This window comes from Podarcis melisellensis (genome assembly GCF_964234715.1).
Source record: "Podarcis melisellensis genome assembly, chromosome: 4".
In the NCBI taxonomy this organism is placed as follows: Eukaryota; Metazoa; Chordata; class Lepidosauria; order Squamata; family Lacertidae; genus Podarcis; species Podarcis melisellensis.
In genome coordinates, this window is record NC_138531.1 from 81,833,185 (window position 1) to 81,845,678 (window position 12,494).

Sequence of the window (12,494 nt, forward strand, 5' to 3'; positions counted from 1 at the left end):
GCCCCCTCAAAAATTCGTTTGGGGGGGCTCTGCCCCCCAATAATTTAAGAAAATTATTAGTTATATTATGCTTTGTAAAATCACAAAATTATGTTGGTATTTTTTATTTTCCTTGTTTGACGATAGTTACCTTTTAAAATACATTCAGTAATGAGTTAAAACAAAGCCACTCCCGATCTAGAGAAGGGGTGGGGTTACGGGCTCTCGACCCATCAACAATCTCGAGGGGCTGGCGTCAGCCCCGCGAGAAGCGGGGATTCCCCCTAGCTCATTAATATTCACCGCCCACGGCGGCATCCAATCGGCTGCCGCAAAGGGCGGGCCCTCACAGGTTCACTTAAGGTCGGGGCAGCCCGGGGCTCGCCCCTTTCGTTCCCCCAGCAGCAGCGGTTTGGAGGTCTTGGGCCCCCCCAATATTTTTTATAAGTCGGCGCCCCTGTTATTATTATTATTATTATTATTATTATTATTATTATTTAAAACAAAAGAAGGGGAAAGAAAATCCAGAAAATTAAGCAAGAGCATAACACAACCTCTCTCATTCAAGAGCATTCACAGCATCAAAGAAACAAACTAATGCATGATCATAACAACCACCCCAACTTACCTCTTTCCCATCCAGCTGACTGTAGCATCTGCTTATGCAGAAAGGATAATCACAGTGCTGCTGAGAGCACTGAAGTTCAATCACCACATACCTGCCAGGTGCCGTAACCTGGGGCGGGGAAGAAAGTTGTTTAAGTGCATTTCTATTTGGTAGGCATTATCAGACTCATTTATTCAATTAAGTTTTTAACCTGACTAAACTAACCAAAGCAGCATAGCTTCACAAAATAATTAAAAAGTCAAACAAAAGCCATTTAACACCATCAGCAATATTGAAGTTCTTACCTGTTCAAGGACATCATACTTTGCAACCACAAAGCCTTCAGGGAAATAAGGAACATTTTCATCATTATTTGATCTGGAACCAATAAAAAAAAAAAGGAACACCAGACTCTTTATTGCTGAATGCAACTGAGGCTGCAGTCCATCCCACCAGGATTCACCTCTCAGTAAACTGTAAGCCTACAATATTAAAGTCAGCCACCTAATCGAAACATATAAGACTTCTGAACTCTTTCAAAAGTCAGTGGTGAAGGCTTGCATAGGAACAAGAGTGTGATTGAGTTTTATTTTGCTTAAAAGTGCTAACAAACAAAGACAGGTTTCTTTTTGCATTTTGCTTGCTTATTTAAATATGCCAAGGGTTCCATATGAAAAGTATATTAATACTGGGTAGTGTCGTGGTAAAAGTGTTTAACTAGGACCAGGATTAAAATCCCAACTCAGCCATGAAGCTCAGGAGGTGATCTTGGGCCAGTCACAAACCTGTTTGATCCTGCCAATTCTAATAACAGAGCAGCTGTAGGGAACCTTGGATGTTCTCCCTCCAAAGCATTTGCTTACCCATGAGCACCGAATCCCTCTCCAAAGGGAAAGAATGTCTGTTCTTCTTTACGTGAGAAAAATAGAAGCCAGAGAAGCCAAGAAAATTACCTTAGCTCACCCACACTGCTGTTGTCCTGAGCCCTGCTGCGGTTCCATTCATTCTTTCCAGGAGTCCTCTTTTCTAGGTGGTCATCTTCGTAAACTATTTATTAAGACAGTAGTTATTTTTCTTATGCCCACCAGCTGCTTTTTGAATTAGCATTCATGTATATGAACCGCAACTAATAAATCTCAAAAATCAAGAAAGATAGTAAAAATCTGAAAGGCAGTTTTCGGTGAGAGATGTATTACGGTAAATGATTTTGCTTCGCTTCAGCCCACCAAGCTACCCTATAGACAGCAAGCTGCTTGGTTTGTTCCCCGGCACCAACATACAGCTCAGCGCTTGGATCCCACCTAATTTTAGGGTTTAACCAGATGTGGGCTGCCATTTTACCTCAACCACTGCCAAGACACATTATCTTCCTGCAACAGTAGACAGATCCTGCCATTTACAGTAAACCTACTCTTTCCCTTCTGCCCTCCAATGAGACACAACCGCTGTCCATGCCACTTCACAACAAAGGAAAAGATTAGACCTCTTTCTTATTTCCTTGGCTTTTCATCTGTATTGTGGTTGAGCCTATTGTCACTAGAGATATTAAATATTTATTTTATTAAATTTCTATACTGTCCTTCATCTGGGAATGACAGGGCGGTTTAAAATACAAGCGGTGGCCATTTTGTGTGTGTCCAATTGACGTGTGGCTGCCGATGCCTGGGTCCTTTTGGACCCAGAAGATGGCAGAACAGGGGCAGAAGTGGGGCAGGGCAGAACAGGGGTCGGCCAGACTGGAGGTGGAAGAGGGCAGGGCGGAGCAGGCTTATGCACACTCCACTGCGCATGGGGACCGGAAACAGAACCCTGCGCAAAATGGTCACCGCCTGTATAAAAACACAAAAATACATAATGTAATAACAAAGAGAAGCATTATCCACACACACACAGTTCAACAAGGCCATATATTACAGAATTAGCTAAAGGCCTGGGAGAAGAGGAATGTTTCTGCCTGGTGCCTAATTGTTATCAGGGTACTCTTAGGAACAAAGAAAACAACCTGACATCAAGCTACTTCCCTATTCCACCAAGCTCAGTGTTGCTTATACTGAATGACTCTCTAGGATTACTATTATTATCTATTGAATATATATACCGCCCTATACCCAGAGGTCTCAGGGAGGTTCACGGAATAAAATCAAGATATAAAAACACAAAATACCCAATAAAAATAAAAACAACCCAATAGCCCTCCCAAAAAAACACATTTTAAAAGGGCATAGGTTTTTAATTGAATCAACCAAAGGCCTGGTTAAAAAGGAATGTTTTTGTCTGGCGCCTAAAGGTGCATAATGAAGGTGCCAGGTGAACTTCCATGGGGAGAGCATTCCACAGACAGGGAGCCACTGCAGAGAAGGCCCGTTCTCATGTTGCCACCCTCCAATCATTCTAGCCTTACCCGGAAATGCCAGTGATGGAACTTGAGACCTTTTACACGTAAAACATGCACTCTTACACTGAGCTATGGCCAGGGACGCGGACTTATAAAAAATATTGGGGGGGCCCGGGAAAGCTCATGAATAATAAATAAGCTCATGAATATGCAAATAAAGTGGCGCCGCCTCCTCGTGAGCGAATAGGGGAGAGCGTGCTGCGCCTATTAATCAGCTCCAAAGGAAATTGGGTGGAGCTTTTGCTCGGGAGGGAGGGCAGGAGGCATGCAGCCCGCCCCTCCCTGTGCATTTTGGGCTGGGGGAGGGGCGGCCCAGTCAAGTATCGAACCTCAGAGGAACCTCCGAAAACGTGGGGGCTAGCCGGAGAAGAGAGGGTGAGCCCCCTCTGCTCCGGCCCTAAATAGGGAAAGCCACGCCCCCCAGCCAGCCGATTGGCTGGCTCGGAGGCGTGGCCGGTCGGGATTCCCCTGTTCTAGCGGGGGCTGAAACCACCAGGAGGAAGGAAATTCCCCCCGGCAGTGGTGCTGCGAAGCGGCGAAACAGCGCGGGGCTCTCCGGTTAGGGCGCGCGGCTGGCTGGCTGGCTGGCGAGGGAGCAGGTGGGGAGGAGGCAGGGGACGGCGGCGGCGCTCTGCTGGAGGGGCGCCCGAGATTATTGGGGGGGCTCGGGCCCCCTCAGGCCCCATGGAGTCGGCGCCTATGGCTATGGCCCCTGCCCAGCTTCAGCTTTCTATTTACTAGTACAGAAATTCTGCAACCCAAAATCCTTTTTTCCCCCAATGTGAATAAGTTGAGCAAACAGAAGCAAATTTACACACAATCTTATTCTAGTTTAATAGACTTCAAAATGCTCTACCTTCAGAGGAGTGTTCCGACAGCAACTCGTCTTCTGAGAAGGACTCTAGTCCATGAGAATTTTCCCTCCATGACTGCTGGGCTTCGTAGTTATCAGCCTGTAAAAGTCTTCTTTCTTTAACTGAGTTCCATATGAAATCAGCACCTACAATGGGCAGCTGATATTTCTTGACGGCTTTCAGATGAATGGAGCTGAGTGCGTTAGCGTCGTCAGTGACTACATGAGTACACTAAAATGTAATGAGGGGTTCAGTTTAGAAAATGAACTGTTCATACTAAGGAACATATTGTGGGTCTACACACAAAAAGAATCTTGAGGCAACAGTCACTACACTACCTACCAAGGCTATTACTCGGTGTCATACCAAACCCAAGTAATAGAGACATCCTCAGAATCCCCTCCCTGGCCCCCCGTTGAGGCACATATCCTCCTAAGGCCACATATAAGCAAAATATATAAGATCCCATCAATAGTGATCATCAATAATAGCATCAATAATGATCAATAAGATCCCTTCAATAATGCAGTAGCAGCCAGAGCATAAAGTGCTACATTGCTTTACACCTCTGTTTACAACAAAGAACTAAACATTTAAAACTTACCCCATGATTTAACACAAATTTAATCTGCCCACCATTTTCTTTAATGCAGCCATTTAGTCTGCTCTTTTCCACAACGGATAATTTTTTCACTTTCACGAAGAATACGCAGTTTGCAAAAATTTTCACCGTCATCCTGCAAAATAATAATAATAATTTATTATTTACACCCCACCTATCTGACTGGGTTTCCCTAGCCACTCTGGGCAGCTCCCAACCGAATACTAAAAACACAGTACAACATTAAACATTAAAAGCTTCCCTAAACAGGGCTGCCTTCAGATGTCTTTTAAAAGTAAGATAGTTGCTTATTGCCTTGACATCAGATGGGAGGGTATTCCACAGGGCAGGCGCCACTACCGAGAAGGCCCTCTGCCTGGTTCCCTGTAACCTCACCTCACGCAGTGAGGGAACTGCCAGAAGGTCCTCAGTGCTGGACCTCAGTGTCCCAGAAACTTTCTATAGGTAAAGGAGGTATGGTTTTCAAGTTACCAAACAACACCCACAACATCTGTTATGTACTGAAGTTCTCAGCAGGGCCAGCAGGGGGATACTGTAGGTAGTTTTCACTCAGGTCCACGTCAGTTATTTTAGGCGGGAAACCCTGGGTTGTTGTTGCTACAATGTTGACAGCTGGCTGCCTATAAAAGCAGGCCGGCTGAACTGTTTGCTGTTCAGTTTCTATTCCAGCTTACAAAATAAAGAGCTGCTTTGGAGAAATCGCTGTGTCATCTGCCATGTCTACCCACTATTCAACAACACCCATTCATGACGAACCTGTCATTTCCTCTTAATCTGTTTCTAGGTCCCTATCCTCCATGACACCTTATCATAGAAATTCTATATGGGAAACATCCAAACCTGACATTAATTAAAGCTTTTTTACTAGTCCACATTAGTCTCCTGCTCTCCAAAGCATAATCTGACAATGGCCTGGTTTGCACAGGAAAAAGTAAACCCATCCTGAGGTCCTACTCAAAGGGAAGAAAAGAAGAGATACTCCTTCCCCCACTCCGCTTTTCTCATAATGTAAAAATCTGAAAATTTGAGTTCAGACCCTTCAACAAACCCAGCTGTCAACTCTGTGCCCTAATCACAGAACCTAAATGCGTCAGCCACAACATCAAGGTCTTGTTCACCTGCTGGTATTCCAGTGTGATCTATACCAGCAAAGCCCTTCTGTGTTCCACAGAAGGCATAATAATAAATGGTATAAATAGTATAAATAGTATTGCTGGTCACATGCTGTGGAACACTCTTCCAGCACAGATTCTGCAGGCACCTTCCTCACTGTGGACTTTCAGGAATCTCTCTAATACTTTATTACGCTGACAGGAATTTTCAGCCATTTAATTTTATTTATTTTGATCAGCCAGTCATTTAATTATTATCTGTATTGTTCTAATCGTGATGTTTTATGATGTGGTGGTACAGAAATACTTTTGTAAACAAACAAACAAATATACATGCAGTTGAAACCAGAATTTTCAAAAACTAATGGAAATATATTTAAACCTCCCAGGACACTGTTGACAAATGGCTATTGCTGCACGAAGGAACTGGAAAGGGGGAGCCCAGCATGAAATGGCTGAGTTACAACATTCAAGGAAGTTTAAATCTATCACCTGTGGCTTGAATCAAGATAATGGATGTCCCCGAACCTATTTTACATGCCTTAGCATAACTGTCACAGTAGATCATGTGTGCATTTCATTTCTCTCTCATTTCGCTGCTTGCAACCAACCCCACCCACAACAACAGATATACCTGTCAGCTTAGGATAATGCCTCAGATATCTAATCACGTAGTAGATCCTGGTCTACGAAAACCTATGTAAGTGTGCTAGTCTTTGTGGTGCTAGAATACTTTTCGATGCTTGCACTGCAATCCAGCTAGTCCTCTGAAAACTACGTTATATAACCATAGGTGGAAAGTGGGTTCCTGCCCCCCCCCCATAAATGCAGTCCGACAAATGTTGACTCAGAAGTAAACTACACTGAATTCAATGCAACTTACGGTACTTCCAGGTAAGCATGTACAGGTGTGTGAGAGAATTGTGAGTGCTTCTTGTTTCTAGTACCTATGCATATAAATGCATGCACTTTTACACAAAAGACTCCATGCAGGACACAAACTACAGCAATTCACATACTACAGTTGCTAAGATACAGTTTTACACTGTGAGAGCACCAGTGAACAATTTTTCTAATATAACTAACCAAAACAGCCATCCCCTTCAAAAACCGGTTTACAGGCTATTTTATAATGGAGTATAAAGTGCAGCTTTTTTCCAAGTACCTAGGCAGACAAATGGGCTGTAAGTAAAGTCCAAAATGGCCTGCAATGAGATTGTCCCTAGATAATCTATCCTCATGTAGCTTCATGTAGCTCAAAGAAATACCTTGGATCTCAATGTGTGGGCACCAACCTTTATTTGTAGAAAAGGATTATTTATTTTCTATCCTGCCCTTCCTCCTAAAGCAGCAAATGAAACAGCAGAACAATACAAACATTAAATTTAGAACCAATTTCCTTGGAGCTAATTAGCTCCCAAAGTTTCTAGAAATAGCCCTGAACAAACTTATGCTGCAGTCCGCTCACATAAGACTTAAACATTTCTGGTGTAAAACTGTCTATACGTCATTTACTGTACTTTAAATCAGGGATGGGAAACCTTTGGGCAGCTGAACTTCAGCTCCCATCAGCCCCAGCAAACAAAGCTAATAACCAGGAATGACGGGGGTTGTAGTTCAGCAAGCCCACAGGCCAGCTACAACCGCATCACACCCACGTTTTTGAAATACATCTTACAAAGGAAGCAACATAAAGAGATGCATTTCTAAGCAGAAAGCAACACTCTGTCAATTTCTGAATTTTAATTTGTTTTACACTATTCTATTGTGGTTTTCAGTTTTTGTATGTTTTAAATTATGGTTGCACTTTTTCGTGCTGATTTTATTCTTGTAAACTGCTTCGAGGGTGTTGGGATATATATATACACAGTATATATATATATATATATATATATATGAGAAAATGTAAAAGGACCCCTGACCATAAGGTCCAGTCATGACCGACTCTGGGGTTGCGGCGCTCATCTTGCTTTATTGACCGAGGGAGCCGGTGTATAGCTTCCGGGTCATGTGGCCAGCAGGACTAAGCCGCTTCTGGCGAACCAGAGCAGCGCACGGAAATACTGTTTACCTTCCCACCGGAGCGGTACCTATTTATCTACTTGCACTTTAACGTGCTTTCAAACTGCTAGGTTGGCAGGAGCAGGGACCAAGCAACGGGAGCTCACCCCGTTGCGGGGATTCGAACCGCCAACCTTCTGATTGGCAAGTCCTAGGCTCTGTGGTTTAACCCACAGCGCCACCTGCGTCTCTCTGTGTGTGTATATTGTTGTTGTTGTTGTTTAGTCGTTTAGTCGTGTCCGACTCTTCGTGACCCCATGGACCACAGCACGCCAGGCACTCCTGTCTTCCACTGCCTCCCGCATATATATATATGCATTATAGGTTTTTTTAATGAAATACAGCTTACAGTAAAATTTTGGAGGAATAAGTTCTGCTGCAAAGTTAGGTACGGTGGGAGTTCTAGTTCAGCTACATGGTGAGCATGGGGGGGGGGACAGCTGCCCCCACTAAAAGTAGAAATTGTAGAAAGATTTTGACAGGGTTTTCTGAGCACTCGGGAGTCAAAAGGAAGTGATTTAAAACAACTGCTGTTGAATGAGACATTTCATTCCGAATCTGCTAGACAGAGCCAGAGAGAGGATGGTGACAGGTGGGCACTCAGCCCCTCCTAACATAAATCCTGGCTACGCCCACGATCGGGAAGTCGGCAAGTTCCCTATCCCTGCGCTACCGCCTGACCCAAAGAGAAACGAAACAGAAGAAAATGCGACCCCGAAAGGGAAAACAGGACCCTTTCACACGTTCACAAAGCTGCCAGCGCCCTTATCCCTGTGCCTTTAATACAACTGCGGGACAAGGAACAAAATCTCCGTGGGTGGGGCTTTTTTTTCCTTTCCTTTCCCCTTCCCTGCCCCCCCCCCCGCCGGCCTGCAACGAAAGCGAAAGCGGTGCCTGCTGTCATGCAACAACCAGTAAATAAAAGGCACAGGAACCTTGCCGGGCGGGAAAGTTGGCAACCCTTCCTCCTCTGTCAGACGGCACCGTTAACTGATCTGCTCCGCCTGGAAATCAGAAACGAGGACGAGGCAGGAAATCCGAAGAGCACCTTGCCTGCTTGCTGCCCGTCGTCCCAGCCCTGGCAGCAACTCGCTTCCTGGTTCCGACAAGGCTCACGCCCCCGGGGTTGCGCCGGATACCAGGAGGGGCCGCTGCAGCCTCGCTGCCGGAGGGGGAAAGCCGGCCTCCAATCAGGAGTCAGCACTGGACCGCATCAGCGAAGCAAAAGCAGTGGAAGGGCCAGGATCTGAACTTGCATTAATGTTTTCATCGCTGCTGGGTCATGATGATAGCAGCAGCTGGAGCTTAAGGCTGTGTGGCGGGAGCCTCGGGCCGCTGACCAGGGCTGCACTGAAAGAGCTAATCACTTTGGGACAATCTGCTAAGGCAGAGATTCAGAAGGCTCCCAACTGCCTCTTATTTAAGTGCTTAAGAAAAGCATGCAATTTTGCAAACTGGACATTATCAGCTTTATTGCCGGGCATTTGATTTACACCCGAATAAACAAGCCTTTGGGGCAGAATATCTGGACTTTTCAAGTTACGTGAGCGCTGTGTTTTTAGTATTTGCACAGTCGGTGCTTAAACTCTGTTGTTTGTGATCGTTAAATATAATGGTAGGCTGTTTCATTTCAACACTAACATTCTGTGCTGTCACTGCTATCGCTTTCAGTTTTGCAATGTTGTTTGCTGGACTAGTGTGAATTTACTATACAGTACAGTATATACCAGAGTCGTCCGCGACTGGACCTACCCTTACCTTTACTAGCATAATAACTGTGAAAATAAGAGGATTTGGGTATGATCCTATCCCTGTACAACTGAAGCATTTTTTAAAATACAATGGCTTAAATTGGTTTCTGTAGGTATGGAGTCTTCCTGTTTAATTCGTGGATTTCATTCAGAGTGCATAGTCAATCATTTTACAGCACACATTTTCTCCTGCCCCCACTCTAGGATCGAAAAAAAGAATTCTGTTAAAGCACAGAGACAGACCTAACATACAGCAAACGTTTTTTGTTTGTGGATGAATCAGTTATTTATGTATGATACAGACTGAATTAACAAGCAGGTTTTCTCAAAAAACAACACCTTTATTCAAAGCTTATGAATTCCACTGTATGTTATATAACACTCTCAGATATCTACATTCTACAAGCTTTCTTCCCCTTTGTGATCTCTTGAGGTTTCTCCTCCAGCACTGATTCTGGCACTCATTCTTCGAAGGTGGTTTCTCAGCACAATCCTGTAATACAAAGCCATACTAACACCAAGAGTGGCAACAGAAACAAATAATACGCTTCCTACAAAAGTTCCCATAACAATACCACTCCAGTCTTTTGCAGTTGGTCCACTTTCAATGCTGCCACCATAACCTTCCTTTAGGCAGTCAGGAGGGGCCCAGCCATAATTGCAATGGCAGTTTTTGTGGTTGTTGCATACTCCCCTGTTATTGCACATTGAGACATTACAATCATACTTCAAGAGGGACACGTTCTTGCATTCTGAATCAATACACATCATATCCGTGCCACAAGGAGTCCCGTCTATCACTGCTCCGATATCACCTGTCCCCGGTCCTTTGTGGTAGTCTGTACTCCAGCACTTAGTATCACCAACAAATGTTTGAATTAGGGTGCTGTGTTCTACCAAAGAAGGTAATCCACGAATATTATCACAATGGATTCGGCCACACAGAGTATTATCAGCATTACATTTCACATATCTACCATGCCTAAAACCACAGTTGCCAAAGCGATCACCTTGAGCATTCAGTATTTTGTAACAACTTTCTGCAGCAACTGTTGCATCCTCGCCAAAGATCGCTTTGCACTGCGTATTGTGAGTAGTACAATGACCATGATAGCAATAGGTACCATCACTGCATGGGGCACCATCTTGCACATAAAGATCCTCAGGACACCGCTCTGAATCCCCACTGCAGTACTCTGCAAGATCACAGACACTGATATTCCCTCTGCAAGTGTATCCGGCTGCATGGTACTGACACTTGACACAGCACTGTCCAGAAGCACAATTGGCACCTGGACGCAACATGCAATTAGGCTGGCAGCAGGGATCCATTTCACACTGACTATTGGTACCGCAATCACATTGCTCTCCTTTTTCCACTATTTTGTTCCCACAGATTTCAAACTTGTATATTTGATCAGGTTCTGGAGGAGTTAACAAGCAAGGCTTGTTCCTGTTTGTGTAATACTCTTCATAACTGCAATTGCTAAACTTATCAGTGTTTACCGCAGTAGCATCCATAATGCATCTATGTCTGTCACATTTACAATTTGCTGTATCATGTCTCAAACCAATAGTATGGCCTAATTCATGGGCAAATGTTACAGAGAATATGTTCAAATCTATATACTTTAATGTTTGGACAACAGATGCCCAATGAGAAGAACAAATAGTGTTTACATACGCCAATCCAATTCTTTGTCCAAAATCCTCGTGCGTAAATAAGTGAGCAACATCATTCTTTAAATGTGTAAGTAACGTATCCCGTCTCCATGCATTAAAAGCATAAAGTGTGGCCCCAATTTTGTCACTAATTGTTATTAGGTCCTTTTCTGACCATATCTCCAGCCCCACAAGAGAGATCTGAAGACCAAGTGGCTCGTAAAATTCATTTGCAGTATGGATGACATAGAAAACAGTCAAAGCAGTTTCAGTTTCGTTATTATTAAACCTAGCATATTGTTCATGTGCCACCACAACTGCCACCTTTGCGTATCTGATGTGTGGCCACCAGCGTCCCGCCGGAGCACTTTGTACTACAACACGCTCTGCCTCCGGGATCATGGCCTCTTGATGACTTTGCTCTTTCTCCGTCAACCCGCACCTCATACGCATGACATCTTCGTCTACACTCAGCTGATACACCACATGTTGAAAGGTAGCAGATGCCTGGGCAGGGTGAATTTCAAACGTCTTGTTTTCTAATTGGAACACGCCCTTGAGTCCTCCTGAGCAAGTGGTGATGGTGGCTGAAGAGTTAGGATTGCCCTGTATGAAGCCACTGTAGAAACAATCGTCCCTGATGAAAGGATAGTCAACCTGGAGGTTCCCCTCATTGTACGTGAAGATGGGAAAGTGTTTAGGAACAATGCCCTTCTTCTGCCTGAGATGCACCACCTGGCTCTTCCCCTCAATCTGCAGTAGGTAGCTGACATCCTGGATTTCCTCTTGTCCATATCGGATGCTCAGTTTCCTTGGGATGGTCACCTCATAAGAGGCATACCTAAAGCCCTGTGGTGGTGTCTGGGCACTAGTCTCAGCCAGGAGATTATTTAAAAGCATCACAAGTAGCCATGCCATAGTACCAGTCATCTTCCCAGAAAGATGGAGCAGGAACCATGAAGCATCAAATCTGGGATCTCATCTCGGAAAGGGAAGCCCTTTGTCAGTTTAGCAGATAGATGGGAGGGAGCCTGTATGCCACTTAAAAGAGGCAGAGGATTCTGAACATAGCAACAGTAAATAGATTTCCCTGTGGAATGTGGGTGGAGCTTGGAATATAAAAATGGAATAGAATGGCATAGGAAGGAAAAGGCTTCTGGGAGGTGGCTGGCTGACAGGGCAGCAGGAAGAAAAGTTAGAAAGAGTCTAATAGCACCTTATAGACTTAACAGTTTTTGCTTTGCCATATGATTTTGAGGACTTAGAAAGACCACCAGATGGATGGTGATTATGATCAGTTGTCAGGGTCATTTCAGTAATGCTCATATGCTACTGTGAAAAGGACACTTTGCATACATTTAAGCACTAATTGAATTATCACATACTAGCAATGGAATAGAAAAAAGTACATATGCCTTAAATTAAAGTACATACCTTAATTTTTTCAGAAT

The 12,494-nt window shown here is 44.2% G+C and overlaps 1 protein-coding gene and 1 pseudogene across 2 annotated transcripts in view; both read right to left on the minus strand.

Annotated features, from left to right (window-relative positions):
- Positions 1–9,318, minus strand: part of PARP4 (poly(ADP-ribose) polymerase family member 4) — a 52,051-nt gene extending 42,733 nt beyond the window's left edge. Inside the window, 6 exon segments of the mRNA XM_081910243.1 lie at positions 608–715; positions 892–964; positions 1,540–1,633; positions 3,838–4,066; positions 4,440–4,572; positions 8,566–9,318. Coding sequence (XP_081766369.1) covers positions 608–715; positions 892–964; positions 1,540–1,633; positions 3,838–4,066; positions 4,440–4,571 — 636 coding nt within the window. The 5' untranslated portion in view covers position 4,572; positions 8,566–9,318.
- A 383-nt stretch (positions 9,319–9,701) lies between these two features.
- LOC309368635 (disintegrin and metalloproteinase domain-containing protein 20 pseudogene) lies at positions 9,702–12,103 on the minus strand (annotated as a pseudogene). The gene has a single exon. The product of its transcript is annotated as a disintegrin and metalloproteinase domain-containing protein 20 pseudogene (transcript).
- Positions 12,104–12,494: the final 391 nt, after the last annotated feature.